Source organism: Sciurus vulgaris (genome assembly GCF_902686455.1).
Source record: "Sciurus vulgaris genome assembly, chromosome: 17".
Lineage (NCBI taxonomy): Eukaryota > Metazoa > Chordata > Mammalia > Rodentia > Sciuridae > Sciurus > Sciurus vulgaris.
In genome coordinates, this window is record NC_136478.1 from 26640688 (window position 1) to 26656327 (window position 15640).

At 43.6% G+C, this 15640-nt stretch overlaps 1 protein-coding gene across 3 annotated transcripts in view; it reads left to right on the plus strand.

The window, feature by feature from the left end:
* The window catches only part of PRSS54 (serine protease 54), a 57304-nt gene that overhangs the window by 35036 nt on the left and 6628 nt on the right, over positions 1 to 15640 (plus strand). For all 3 annotated transcript variants that reach the window (XM_079117253.1, XM_079117254.1, XM_079117255.1), the window contains 4 exons: positions 608 to 831; positions 1251 to 1489; positions 1598 to 1689; positions 5051 to 5226. In XM_079117253.1, the coding sequence (XP_078973379.1) occupies positions 1632 to 1689; positions 5051 to 5226 (234 nt within the window). In that variant the 5' untranslated portion in view covers positions 608 to 831; positions 1251 to 1489; positions 1598 to 1631. The remainder of the gene's footprint in view (positions 1 to 607; positions 832 to 1250; positions 1490 to 1597; positions 1690 to 5050; positions 5227 to 15640) is intronic.

Sequence of the window (15640 nt, forward strand, 5' to 3'; positions counted from 1 at the left end):
TTCCCATTCTGTTCTCCCAGCGGAAGTCATCCCCACGTCGGGTTAATGGTGATCGGTGCAGGCATGCAGGGCGTCGGGGGACCACCAGGGCCAGGAGACAGCAGCCCCTTTCATCCTGCCATTTTGTCTCCCTCCAGGCATCCATGGAGTGAATCTCCCCTGCACTCTGGTGCCAGGTGCCTGTGAGCCCCTGTGGCTCACTGAGTTAGATCTTACCCCGTACCGTCAACACTTTCCTCGAGTTGTGGCATTAGTGCTGAAACCAAAGTTGCTCATAATGGCTGAAGCACAGGTTCTAACTGGCTCCATGGCTTGGCAGAGCTGGTCTGTTGCTTGGTTTGAATCTACTGGGCTGAACCTTGAAGAACCACACTGGGGATACAGGATGCTGTCAGGAACCCGAAACCCCAAACCTACCCCAGTTGTGATGGGCTTCCTCAGTCCATCAGTCTAACAAACTTGTGCAGCTACGGGGCGGGTACTGAGGGCGAAGACGCACCATGGCTACGACCAGTGAGAACTTTGTGATCTAGCAAAAGGGATGTCTCCCCAAACACACTCAGAGAGCACCTGACTAGGTTAGATAACGAGAGACTTTTCATCCTAGGTCTTCCTGAGGTCCCACATCCAGACGTTTGCTTGGAGGCGCCATGGTAACCACGATGCCACAATGGAACATTCTTCCCGAGGTAGTAGAACAAACTCCTCTGTGGAGCTTGCTGTGTAAGGCCGCCAGAGTGAATTCATTTCTTCTTTAGTGAGAGCAGTTCATGGAAGAACTCTGAAGACCATCCTGAGGACCAGAAACATCCATGTCATGAGGGGAACAAGGTGACTCAGAACGGTGAACCTGGGTGTCTTTCGTCATTGTGCACTCTTTGAAGCAAGGGTGCTGGCCTGGGGCGTGGTGTGAGGTGAAGAACCCAAGAGCTTGGATTCAGACAGTCCCGAGGTCAAATTTCAGGTCCCACAACTTGGGAGCTGTGTGACCTTGGGCTGGTTTCTCAATGTCTTTGAGAGTCACTGTGTGAATCTGTAAAATGAGGATCATGAGAGGGTCCATCTCCTGGGGTAGTTGTGTGAATGAATGAGTCACGTGCTGGGGCTGCAACTTATGGACAAGTACTGGCTGTTACTAGTGAAAAGAAATCCCAGTGTGACTTACCCCAGCAGAGTTTGGTGGAAGGATAAAATCACACACAGAGACAGAGGTTTCCCCTGTGATTTTACTCTTCTTTTTCTTTCAGCAGCATTTTATGGATACAGAGTTAAAGCAAGGGTTGAATTCCATGAGTCAAAAACAAACCCTTTTCAGTGACCTAACTCTCTAGGACGTCCAGGGGTCCAGGCTGGATTGAGAAGAAAACTGTAAAGAAGTGTGCTGCCTTCTCTCCCGGAGCTATCTGACAAACTGCGAGCTGAAATTCAGTGCCAGACGGCTGCTTTCTGCCCCTTTACTGCACAGAACCAAGCCCGAGGGATGTGACAGGTTGGTTTCCAGGGTCGCCGGCCCGGGGGCAGTCACCACTTTGGGGAGGAGAGGAAACACTTGTGTGCTTGCAAAGATGTGGAGCCGCTGAACCTCCTGTCTTCCCAGCTGCCCATGGTGCCCGCGGTGGTCCTCTCCGGGGATGGCAGAGATGAGAGGGGTGCTGCTGGTGCTGCTCTGCGTGGCCCAATCTTCTGCTGGTGAGTGCACAGCTGTCGTCGTGTGTGGCCTGGCTCGCCGAAGCGGTCCTCAGTGTCCAGAGAGGGGCTCTGCTCTAACGGCATGTGTTGGGGGCAGGAACCAGGGTGTGGATGTAGGAAAGCAGCTTCAGGCCCAATGCCAGGGTTAATCCTTAGGGTAGGAAAAAAAGCCTCAGAATGCAGAAAGGGACACTGGGCTGAGGTCAGCGTGAGGCCTGTCCACCACCCTGCCTTCCTAGGATATCCCACCCTCTGCCAGCTGTAACCCCTGAGTACAGGGCTGGTCCCAGGAGCAGCGCAGGCTCCTTCCACTGTAGGTGGCTTGCAGGCTGCCAGAGCCTCAGGTGGCAAAAGTGGCAGCTACAATCAATCCCCTCCTCCCCTGATCTCCAGGCTCTTTAGGACTAAGAGTCCCAGCCCACAAAAGGGCCGGTGGACAGGGGCGGGCTGGCTGCTAAGCCTACTAAATCAGGATTGGTCCCACCCTGCAGCCATCACAGCTGTCTGTGCCCTGTCTTCCTGGGAAAGATGGCAGACACCCCCATGCACATGCAAAGGCCCTCCGCCTACCTCAGCCTCCTTCACCTCTGCTGTCTCCTTGCGGCCCCAAGGAGACAAGTGGATGCCTGGAAAACACAGCTAAGTGACCCAGATAAACATTTTGTCTCTGCATCAGCTCTCACGATAACCTGGCTTTCCAAGGGTTGCTTAGGTCAACTGAGTGGGCCCATAAGAGCTTTGAACAAGCACAAACCATCACACGTCCAAGGCGCTGGGTAAGAAAGGACTGATCAATGTCTTGGATTGTAGATTGCAGTGTCCCAACCAAAATATCAAATTGTAGATAAGGAATCCTATCTTTGGTGGTTTCTGAAGCACTTAGTGGCCTTACTGATACCATTTGATAATAAGCCTCCTTATTGTTCCAGCAAAGTCTCCATGGGTCCCTTAGTGGAGATGTTTGATCACATGATGGCCCATAATAGCGAGGTCCTCTGTGGTCTTTTAATGATAATACCATAGGTGACAATTGACCCCTAATATCATGACCCATAATATCATGGAAACTCTGTCTTTGGCGCTGACATGAAAGGTCACCTCCCGGACTTCACGCCCTGGGAAGAATTCATGGCTTCTCTTCTGTATGCTCCAGGTACACTCCCTCAACTTACATCTGCCCATGTGGCCACTACTCAATTAGCATGTGCCCACACCTGGCAGGGCTCTGTGCAGGTGAATTCATGGCTGAAAAAGCAGTCACCAATAGTATAATCCATACAGGCTGCTAGGGGTGTTCATCATGTGACACCTGAGACCCAAGGCCACCAGTTTCTACCTAAATGTTGGTGCTCGCAGGTCTGAACTTACAAAGAGCCACCAAGGCAATGGTTTGGTCTATTCTGTGCGGCGGTTGTGCATTATCTGTCTTAGGGATAGTGTTTGCAAAGCATTGTCCCATAATTTCACCTTCTGTGATCTTTACAACATCCCTACGAGCTGTGTGGGTCCTGGACTATACCCCACGTTTCCAATGAGGAAACGGAGACTCAGAGAGGTGAAGCATCTCACCCACCTCTTGCAGCCTTCGCAACTCGACTTTGGATTCTGTGTTCGGTCCCTTCCTGAATACACACTAGAATCTACCCTGAGAAACTTTCACTAAATGCAGTGCCCAGGATTCAGGTAGATGCAGTGTGTGGCCAGGACAGAGAATCTCTGCCCCCACCTCTGCTTAGGTGAGCAGGAGAGGGGCATTCCAGGTTCAAAAGGTAGACAGGGACAGAGTCCCGTGGGTATGGAACTCCTCCGAACGAGGCACGTTGACGGAGGAAGAAGACAGGCACAGAGAGAGCCAGCAGCCTGCATGAGCAAAACAGCCCTTGGAGTTGCCGTCTTGTAACAAAGGGTGCCTGGAAGGTGGGGGCTCAGCTCACCCCTCCTGGGGCTTTGAGGAAGTCAATTCCCTTCTTTTCCCTTTCTTTTTTCTTCCTTCCATACTTTCCTTTTTTCCTCCCTCTCTCCTTCCTGTCTCAAATATATTTTGTTTTTAATTTTCTTTCATTGCACCTATTTGTGGGGTACTCCCTCCCAAGTAGATCAATCTTGAGTCCTCCTGTTCTGACATCCTAACACTCTCCATGACTCTATGTATATAGAATTTTTTTTTTTTTTTTAAATTCAGGGCAAGACAGGACCATCCTGGACCAACCCAGCACTGGTAGGGGAGTATATTATTTAAAACATTAATCAACATTTAAATCTCACTGGAAACAAAATCCAGGCTTCCCAAGAGATTGTGCAGTTGGATAGTTGGAAGGCAGAGGCCACGCAGAACTGGTGGAGGACACAGATGAGCCCCAATAGCCAGCACCTTTTAGCCCCTCAATGACAAGGGGTCAGGGAGCCTTGGTGGGCAGAGGCCTTTTGTTCATGAACCAGGTAACTTACTGAGCAACTACTAGGTGCCAGGCACCATGTTACATCCTAGGGATATATTCCAAGCAAAACTGACATGGCAGGGAGACTCACACAGCTTGCTGGGAGAGAGCAAGGGTGGATTCGAGGATATGAGATGTGGCTGGAACGTAAACATTGAGGTTGAGAGGATGGAGTTTGGATTCATCTGGAATGGCCTCATACACTACCAGCTGTGTAAACCAGACAAGGGTTAGTCACCCTAACCCTTGATTTTCTCACCCAGGAGCTGAGAGTGACAACACCCAACCCTCAGGGTTGTCGGGGGATTGTGTGAGGTGGTGAATGCTGGCAATTATCGAACTTTTCTCAGGACCCTTTAACACTCTGGAAAATTATTGATGATGCCCAAAGACTTTTTGCTTTCTGGGGCTATAGCTTTCTGTATTTACCATATTAGAAATTTAAACTAGGAAAAACTTAAAACATAAGAACACACAGATTTACACATACCATTAGCCATCAGAGGGATGACATCACCAAGCCTCTGGAAAATTCCACCTACCGTAGTAAGAAAAGAAGAGAAAGAAAAGCAAATTATAGTTTTAACTTGGCAGAAAAGCATCTCCACTGCCCAGGTCCCAGAGGACAGTTTGGGGGTTGGGGACATATCAGAAGCTCAGGTACTGCCTGGAGTGTAGTGCTGCATGCTCAACAGATGAGCATTAATATCAATAGATGTGATTTTTTTAGGTCCAAAGATGCCACCAAACATCTTTAATGTGGAAGGCCACCTCCTAGGATAAGGAAAGAAAAGAAACGGGTAGCAGAATCATAATGAGCAAGAAGAGAGCCAGCAGGAGAAGGGTCCCCAAGCTGGTGGATGGTGGCCGCCTACAGGTCACTAACCCCTTGCCCCGCAGTGAGGCCCACGCTCCCCCTGCAGGTTGCGGCCTCCAGAAGTTCCCACTTAAGGACCGTTCGGAGGAGAACCTGGTCATCAGCACGCAGTTCCCCTGGGTGGTGTCGGTACAGGACTTGCGGTACACCCACCTGGCCTTCGGCTGCATCCTCAGCGAGTTCTGGATCCTCAGCATCGCATCTGCCTTTCAAAACAGGCCAGTACCCGGAGGACAGGGGAGCGGGGTGGCTGGTGCCTGCTGAGTCGAAAAGGTCTTGCAGGGCAGGGCGGCTTCCCACCGCCAGGGGGCTGGTTCCCAGCTTTTTCTCTGCCGCGAACCTGGGTTTCTACAATCGCAAGTTGCCAAGGCGCCTCTGCGCTGAGGACTTGCGGGTGGCGACTGAGGAGCAAAGTGCCTTTTCCTCCATTCCCTACAGGCAGGACTTTCATCTGATTTCACTGCAATCACAGAGGCACCGACTCTTAATATTAGACGTCCCCACCGTTTATCCCGCTAAGCGAGTCATAGACCTTACATAGAGACACCTTAGACCCTACAAATGTCCCTGCCACAAATATATGTGCCCAGAGAAAAGACTGAGGAAATTCAGAAACCCCTTAAGAGCGCTTATTTCTAGGAGATCAGAGCACACGTGAATTTTATTTTCTTCTTTGAACTTTTCTGTATTTGCTAAATTCTGCACAATAAGCATATAATCTTGGAAACCAGAAAAAAATTTTTTTTGTAAATATCTCTAAAATATTTTTGCAAATATTTGTAAAATCTCTCACTTGGGGACCAATGGTTTTATTTTGGGAAATCAACATTAAGAAAATAATTTCAACCACTGGACAAGATTTCTGCACAAAGTTGTTCATAGGATAATCACATACAAAACACTAAAAAGAATCTAAAATCCAATTATCACAGCTGAATAAACTAGTATAATTTCTTTCATGTATAGAATATGCAATATGTGATAATATATACTATAGAAATAAAATATATAACATGTGGAAAGAGCATATATAGTATAATTAACTAAATAAATTTTAATATAAATCATTGATAGATTGTTGTGTAGTTGCTGAATTTTTAACATGATTTACTTTTTTAACTGAAAATATATGCACATAGATTCATGTACATGAGGAACCAAAGATAAAGTGACTAGCAGTTCCCTCCTGCCCTGTCCCTCAGGCACTAGTTTCCCTCCCTTACACCATGTTCTGTTAATAATTTCTTGGCTGTTTTTCCTTAACTACCCAATGCATGCATGGATATCTATATACTTATAGGACTAGATGTACTGATTCTTTGTGTGTGTGTGTGTGCGAGGATGGAACCCAGGGCTTCACACATGCTAGGCAAGTGCTCTGCCACTGAACTATATCCCTAGACCCCATTGATTCTTTTTTTTTTAAATTGTAAACAAATGGGATACACGTTGTTTCTCTGTACATGGAGTAAAGGCATACCATTTATGTAATCATAAATTTACATAGGGTAATGTCATTTGATTCATTCTGTTATTTTTTCCCTTCCCCCACCCCTACCACCCCTCTTTTCCCTCTATATAGCCCTTCCTTCCTCCATTGTTGCCCCCCCAACCCTAACTCTAAGCCTAACACTAACCCCTCCCATCCCCCATTATGTGTCATCATCCACTTATCAGCAAGATCATTCGTCCTTTGGTTTTTTGAGATTGGCTTATCTCACTTAGCATGATATTCTCCAATTTCATCCATTTGCCTGCAAATGCCATAATTTTATTATTCTTTATGGCTGAGTAATATTCCATTGTATATATATACCACAGTTTCTTTATCCATTCATCAATTGAAGGGCATCTAGGTTGGTTCCACAGCCTGGCTATTGTGAATTGAGCAGCTATGAACATTGATGTGGCTGTATCTCTGTAGTATGCTGATTTTAAGTCCTTTGGGTATAGGCCAAGGAGTGGGATAGCTGGGTCAAGTGGTGGTTCCATTCCAGTTTTCTAAGGAATCTCCACACTGCTTTCCTAATTTGGATTCTAATTGGAATCTTAGGGTGGTTTTGATTTGCATTTCTCTTACTACTTGGGATGTGGAACATTTTTTCATATGTTTGTTGATTGCTTGTAGATCTTCTTCTGTGAAGTGTCTGTTCATTTCCTTAGCCCATTTGTCAACTGGGTTATTTGTATTCTTGGTGTAGAGTTTTTTGAGTTCTTTATAGATTCTGGAGATTAGTGCTCTATCTGAAGTATGATTGGCAAAGATATTCTCCCACTCTGTAGGCTCTTTCTTCGCATTGCTGATAGTTTCCTTTGCTGAGAGAAAACTTTTTAGTTTGAATCTATCCCAGTTGTTGATTCTTGCTTTTATTTCTTGTGCTATGGGAGTCCTGTTGAGGAAGTCTGGTCCTAAGCCGACATGTTGAAGATCTGGACCTACTTTTTCTTCTGTAATCTGCAGGGTCTCTGGTCTGATTCTGAGGTCCTTAATCCATTTTGAGTTTAGTTTCGTGCATGGTGAGAGATATGGGTTTAGTTTCAATCTGTTGCATATGGATTTCCAATTTTCCCAGCACCATTTGTTGAAGAGGCTATCTTTTCTCCATTGCATATTTTTGGCACCTTTGTCTAGTATGAAAAAATTGTATTTGTTTGGGTTTGTGTCCATGTCCTCTATTCTGTACCATTGATCTACCTGTCTATTTTGGTACCAATACCATGCCGTTTTTGTTACTATTGCTTTGTAGTATAGTTGAAGTTCTGGTATTGCGATACCCCCAGCTTCATTTTTCCTACAAAGGATTGCTTTAGCTATTCTGGGTTTCTTATTCTTCCAGATGAATTTCATGATTGCTTGCTCTATTTCTGTAAGGTATGTCACTGGGATTTTAATTGGAATTTCATTGAATCTGTAGAGCACTTTTGGTAGTATGGCCATTTTGACAATATTAATTCTGCCTATCCAAGGACATGGGAGATCTTTCCATCTTCTAAGGTTTTCTTTAATTTCTTTCTTTAGTGTTCTGTAGTTCTCATTGTAGAGGTCTTTCACCTCTTTTGTTAGATTGATTCCCAAGTATTTTATTTTTTTTGAAGCTAGATTCATCACTTATGTATAAAAATGCATTAGATTTATGCGTATTGATCTTATATCCTGCTACTTGACTGAATTCACTTATGAGTTCTAAGAGTTTTCTGGTGGAATTTCCAGGTTCCTCTAAATATATAAACATGTCATCAGCAAATAGGGATAGTTTGAGTTCTTCTTTTCCTTTTCGTATCCCTTTAATTTCTTTCGTCTGTCTAATTGCTCTGGCTAGAGTTTCAAGGACGATATTGAATAGAAGTGGTGAAAGGGGGCATCCCTGCCTTGTTTCAGTTTTTAGGGGGAATGCTTTCAGTTTTTCACCATTTAGAATGATATTAGCCATGGGCTTAGCATAGATGGCCTTTACGATGTTAAGGAATGTTCCCACTATCCCTATTTTTTCTAGTGTTTTGAGCATGAAGGGGTGCTGTATTTTATCAAATACTTTTTCTGCATCTATTGAAATAATCATGTGGTTCTTGACTTTAAGTCTATTGATATGGTGAGTTACATTTATTGATTTCCTGATGTTGAACCAACCTTGCATCCCTGGGATGAAACCCACTTGATCATGGTGCACTATCTTTTTAATATGTTTTTGTATGTGATTTGCTAAAATTTTGTTGAGAATTTTTGCGTCGATGTTCATTTAAGGATATTGGTCTGAAATTTTCTTTCCTCGATGTGTCTGGTTTAGGTATCAGGGTAATATTGGCTTCATAGAATGAGTTTGGGAGGGTTCCCTCCTCTTCTATTTCATGGAATACTTTGAGAAGTATTGGAATGAGCTCTTCTTTAAAGGTTTTGTAGAACTCGACTGAGAACCCATCTGGTCCTGGACTTTTCTTTGTTGGTAGGCTTTTGATGACTTCTATTTCATTACTTGAAATTGGTCTATTTAAATTGTGTATGTCCTCCTCGTTCAGTTTAGGCAATTCATATGTCCCTAGAAACCTGTTGATGTCTTTGAAATTTTCTATTTTGTTGGAGTATAGATTTTCAAAATAACTTCTAATTACGTTTTGTATTTCACTCGTGTCTGCTGTGATATTTCCTTGTTCATTCCGAATTTTAGTGATTTGGGTTTTCTCTCATCTTCTCTTTGTTAGTGTGGCTAAGGGTTTATCAATTTTGTTTATTTTTTTCAAAGAACAAACTATTTATTTTGTCAATTTTTTGTATTTTTTGTTTGTTTGTTTGTTTCAATTTCGTTGATTTCAGCTCTGAGTTTAACTATTTCCTGTCTTCTACTACCTTTGGTGTTGGTCTGTTCTTCTTTTTCTAGGGCTTTGAGCTGTAGTGTTAGGTCATTTATTTGTTGATTTTTACTTCTTTTATTGAATGCACTCCATGAAATAAATTTTCCTCTAAGTACTGCTTTCATAGTGTCCCAGAGATTTTGATATGATGTTTCTTTGTTCTCGTTTACCTCTAAGAATTTTTTAATTTCCTTCCTAATATCTTCTGTTATCCATTCATCATATAATAGCATATTGTTTAATCTCCAGGTGTTGGAGTAGTTTCTGTTTTTTACTCTTTCATTTATTTCTATTTTCAATCCATTATGATCTGATAGAATACAAGGTAGTGTCTCTATCTTCTTGTATTTGCTAACATTAGTTTTGTGGCATAATATATGGTCTATTTTAGAGAAGGATACATGTGCTGCTGAGAAGAAAGTGTATTCGCTCTTGGTTGGATGGAAGTGTATTCACTCTTATTCTATAAATGTCCATTACGTCTAAATTATTGATTGTGTTATTGAGATCTATGGTTTCTTTGTTCAATTTTTGTCTGGAAGATCTGTCCAGTGGTGAGAGAGGCGTGTTAAAATCACCTAGTATTATTGTGTTAGGGCCTATTTGGTTTCTGAAATTGAGAAGGATTTGTTTGACATACATGGATGAGCCACTGTTTGGGGCATAGATGTTTATGATTGTTATATCTTGCTGATTTATGCTTCCCTTAAGCAGTACGAAATGTCCTTCTTTATCCCTTCTGACTAACTTTGGCTTGAAGTCCACATTATCTGATATGAGGAAGGATACTCCAGCTTTTTTGCTGAGTCCATGTGCATGGTATATTTTCCCCCATCCTTTCACCTTGAGTCTATGGGTATCTTTTTCTATGAGGTGAGTCTCTTGCAGGCAACATATTGTTGGATCTTTCTTTTTAATCCAATCTGCCAGTCTATGTCTTTTGACTGATGAGTTCAGGTCATTAATATTCAGGGTTATTATTGAGATATGATTTGTATTCCCGGTCATTTGGCTCATTTTTAAATTTTTTTTTTATTTTTTGACATGACTTGGTTCCCCCTTTATTTGACAATTCCTTTAGGATAATTCCTCCCTTTGCTGATTTGCTTCTTTGTTTTTCATCTCTTCCTCATGGAATATTTTGCTGAGAATGTTCTGAAATGCTGGCTTTCTTTTTGTAAATTCTTTTAACTTTTGTTTATCATGGAAGGATCTTATTTCATCGTCAAATCTGAAAGTAAGTTTTGCTGGGTATAAGATTCTTGGTTGGCATCCATTTTCTTTCAGGTCTTGAAAAATGTTGTTCCAGGCCCTTCTAGCTTTTAGGGTCTGGATTGAAAAATCTGCTGATATCCGTATTGGTTTCCCCCTGAATGTAATTTGATTCTTTTCTCTCACAGCCTTTAAAATTCTGTCTTAATTTTGTATGTTACGTATTTTCATTATAATGTGCCTTGGTGTGGGTCTGTTGTAATTTTGTGTATTTGGAGTCCTATAAGCCTCTTGTACTTGATTTTCCATCTCATTCTTCAGATTTGGGAAATTTTCTGATATTTTTTCATTGAACAGATTGTTCATTCCTTTGGTTTGTTTCTCTAAGCCTTCCTCAATTCCAATAATTCTTAAATTTGGCCTTTTCATGATATCCCATAGTTCTTGGAGATTCTGTTCATGATTTCTTACCATCTTCTGTTTGGTCAACTTTGTTTTCAAGGTTAAATATTTTGTGTTCAATATCTGAGGTTCTGTCTTCCAGGTGTTCTATACTATTGGATATGCTTTCTATGGAGTTCTTAATTTGGTTGTTTCCTTCATTTCAAGGATTTCTGTTTGGTTTTTTTTTCAATATCTCTAACTCTTTATTGAAATGATCTTTTGCTTCCTGTATTTGCTCTTCTGTCGATTGGTGTGATCATTCAATGCCTGCATTTGCTCTTTCATCTCATCATTCAATGCCTGCATTTGCTCTTTCATCTCATTGTTTGCTTCCCTGATCATTTTAATTATGTACATTCTGAACTCCTTTTCTGTCATTTCTTCTGCCATGCTGTCATTGGGTTTCATTGATGTAACATCTAGATTTGTTTGCAGCATTTTCTTTCCTTGTTTTCTCATATTGTTCAGTATCAGTGGACCGCTGAGATATTGCAGATTTCCTCTATTGACTTATAATGTCCCTGAAGATTTCTAGTATATCCCCTCTTAGCCTTCAGTAGCCTGAAGTCTTGGATGAAATTAATAATGTGGTGCTCCACAAGGAAGCTGCCTCTCTAGGGGTGGTGGCCTTCAGGTGGGGTATATTCCCTGCTAGTGGGCAGAAGTGCCTCCACTTGTTGACCAATGGTCATCCAAAGGGGAACTAGGCTGTGGGCTGAGGCAAGGCCTGTTTGGGCCTGTGTCTCTGGTTTAACCATCCTTGTGGGAAAACCTCACCCGGCAGGGAAGACTCACCCAGTGGGGAGGTCTCACTGGTCGGTTCCCCTCCTAGAGGTTCCCCTCAATCCACAACTACCTCCTGGGTTGGGCAGCCTTCCTCTGCAACATTCCCAGGGGCCCGGACCTACCTCCTATGCCTGGGAGTCTCGCCCTTCGTAGATGAGTCTCCTTAGGCTGCCCCTCCTCGAGAATCTGCCCACAGTCCTGGAACCTTCGCTCTGCCCCTCAGCTTGTCTCTGTGCGGCTTTTCCACCAAGAAGCTGCCTAGGTCCTGGGACCCTGCTCTGCACCTAATCGCCTGGCTATGCGACCCCTCCTCTGAGCAGCCACCTGGAGCCCCGTGCAGTTGCTCCAAGTCCCAGCGACCCGCCGCACGCCTCTTCCTCTGGGCAGCCACCCGGTGTTCCATGCGGTCGCTACGAGTCCAAGCAACTCACCGCACACCTCCTCCTCCTCCAGGCAGCTGCCCGTAGCCCCGGTGCAGTCACTCTGAGCCCAAGTGACCCGCTGCGCTCCTCCTCCTCCTCCGGGCAGCCCCCTGGTGTTCAGGAGCAGTCGCTCTGAGTCCAAACAGCTCGCCATGCAGCTCCTCCTCTGGGCAGCCGCCTGGAGCCCTGGTGGGTTGCTCCAAGTCCCAGCGTCGTGCTGAGTGGTCTCCTCTACGATGCTCCCAGTTGTCCGAGTTCACTGCTCCAGCGGGGGAGGGGTGTCTCGTTGGGCAGCTCTACTTCACACAGTTCCCTGCATTCTGGGACTACCACCCCATCCAGGATGCCTCCCCAATGGGAGAGACTCACCGGGTGGCTTTGAGTTGGTCCCAAGTCTCTCAGTATTTCCTCTTCTTGAATCCTGAGTCCTGGAGCAACATGAAATGCAGCCACCCTCTAGTCTGCCATCTTGGAAGGCCCCCCCCATTGATTCTTGTATCTATTGACAGGGAATTTTTTTCCCTCCAGCCCCTGTTTAAGCCATCTCAAGCTACCATAACAAGACATCATAGGCTGGGTGTTTTAAACAACAGAAATGCATTTTGGGGGATTCTGGAGGCTAAAAGTCCAAGAATATAATGTTTGTGTTCTTCTGAAAATTGAACCCAGGGCCTCATGCCTGTCAGGCAAGGGCTCTAGTATTAAGTTATACCTGTAGCCCTTCTTAAGAGGACACTAATCCTATTGGATTAGGACTCCACTTTTATGACTTCATTTGACCTTAGTTACCTCTATCTCCAAATATGGAGAAAAGAGTTCTTTCTCCAATTATGGTCACACTGGGGCCAATGGGACTTCCACCTATGAATTTTGGAGGGATACAATTCGTTCTTGCCTAGTCAACCCCAAAATTCTTATCCTTCTGGCATACTTTCATCCCATCCCAGCAGACCAAAGTCTTAACCCATTCCAGCATCAACTCCAAGTATAAAATCTTATCTAAATCAGGTATTAGTGGTACAGAGGTGTGATTCTTACTGAGGCAAAATTCTCCACATGTGAAACCTGAAAAACCCAACCCACTGTATGCTTACAAAATACAATGGTAGGACAGACCTAAAATAGATATTTCCATTCCAAAGGGGACAAATCAAAATGATGGGGTGATTCATTCCAAGCAAGTCTAAAATCTATGAAGGCAAATCCTTAGATCTTAAGGTTCGTTTTTTTTTTTTATTGTTTGTTCCTTTTAGTTATACATGACAGCAGAATGCATTTTGATTCATGGTACACAAATGGAGTACAACGTTTCACTTCTCTGGTTGTACAGGATGTAGAATCACACCATTTGTGTGATCATACATGAATATAGGGTAATGATGTTTGTCTCATTCCGCCATCTTTCTTTCCCCCTGCCCCAGATCTGAAGGTTTAAGAATAACCGTTTTTAGGATAGATGCTCTGCCCTCTAGCCTCACTGGAGTAGCCTTGCCCGCTCAGCCCTTGAGCAGGGACTCCTACACCGGAGCTCTGGTTGGAGGCCTTGTCCTTGGGGCACTGGTCTGTGGCAGCCTCGTCCACTGAAACTGAGGAGACAGCCCTGCATCCAGGCCTGTGCACTCTGAGCCCAAGGTGGGGGTGGCAGCCCTGCTGGCCTCTGAATCACCCATGGGGTCTTCCTTCCCTTCTCTGAAGGAAAAGGCACATTCACTCTAACACCCTGTCCTGAAGAATCCAAGAAATCTAACACCTTCCTTTATTTCATCCTGTTCTGTCTCCTTTGTTCCAGATTAGCTGTGTTTCTCCTGGTATTAGAGAATCCCATAAGCTCTTTATCAAGTAGAAGTCCAGCCACATCCTTAATGCTCTCTCTAGGACATGCTTTTTTATTCTTTTTTTTCAATATTGACAGGCTGAGAATTTTCCAAATCTTTAAATTCTGGTTCCTTTTTGCTTAACACTTACGTTTTCAATTTCTTCTGACATTTTACTATAAGCAATAAGGAGAAGTAAGGCTGCGTCTTCAATGCTTGGCTTAGAAACCTCAGGTATCTAAGGTAGCAATGGTACCTTCTCCACAAAATGCAAACACACGATTCAGCCAAAGCTCCTCCGCCTCTTTGGCCATTTTATAACAAGGATCATCTTTCTTCTTATTTCCAATAAGTTTCCTCTTTTCCATCTGAGACCTCGATAGAAGAAACTTCTGCAACCATATTTCTATCTCCAGTCCTTCCAAGGCAGTACAGATTTTGAAAACAGGTGCCTCAAAAACTCTTCCAGCCTCTACCCATTTCCCAGTTCAAAGGCACTTTCACATTTTTAAGTAATTTAATTTTGGAACAAAATAACAAAACAACAACAAAAAACCCTGCTGCCAAACTAGGTAGGGGATGGAGACTTGAGGTCCTTGTTTCTGCCTTATGACACCAAGGACAGGAGAAAAACCACTAGAACATCAATCAGCAGAGGAAGCCGGATGGGAAAGGGCCATTCAAGGCTACCATAGGAGCTGTGGGGTTAACGGTGGGACTCCAGGGCTAAAATTTGTATCGGTTTGCTAAAGTTGACAAAAGAAATTTATTTGTCATAGTTCTGGTGTTGGCAGGTTTGGTTTCTCCTGAGTCCTCTCTCCTTGGCTTACTGGTGACTGCTTCTAGCTGTATTGTGTGGCTTTTCTCTATGTGGATGCCCCTGGTGTATCCTCCCCACCAATAAAGACATATGTCCTATTGAATTACAGCCCTGCCTCTTTAACTCCAATTACTCTCTAAATGCAGTCACACTGGTGGTCAGGGTTTCAACTTATGCAATTTTTTGGGCGGGGGGATGAAATTCAGTCCATAACACCCCCGATACAACTGCTAGCTCACCATCCACCTTATTCCTCTCTTAGCTTTTCTCACTCTATCATGAATTTTGGAGAACTTATCTTATAGATACGAATCATATTTGCATAGTTTATATTCTTTGGGCCAACTGTACAATATCCCATTTTGGATATGCCATAATCACACAGTCCATTAAGAATGGAAATTTGAATGGTTCCAATCTTTTACTAATATCAAAAATGCTGCAGTAGAGTTGTACAAATATTATTTCACACACATGCAAATATGGTGTTGTATGAATAACCTAGGTGTGGAAAGATGGAATTAAAAAGACACGCCTTTATATAATCTCCATTGCTCTTGCCAACAAGCCCTGCGTGGAAGTTCTACTTTCTGTTAGAGTTCTCATTGTTGCTCTTCGCTATCACTTAGTCCTGGTTTTAAGTGTTGAGCTCAGGTTTTGAGTTTTGCTCTGACTCAAATGTTTTATTAAAGACAGAGTTTTAAAATATCCAGATGCTAGGGTCATTTGTCGGTTTTTCCCTAACTTTATTCATTTTGAGTTATGCTGCATGGTGAGTTATGTAGCCATTT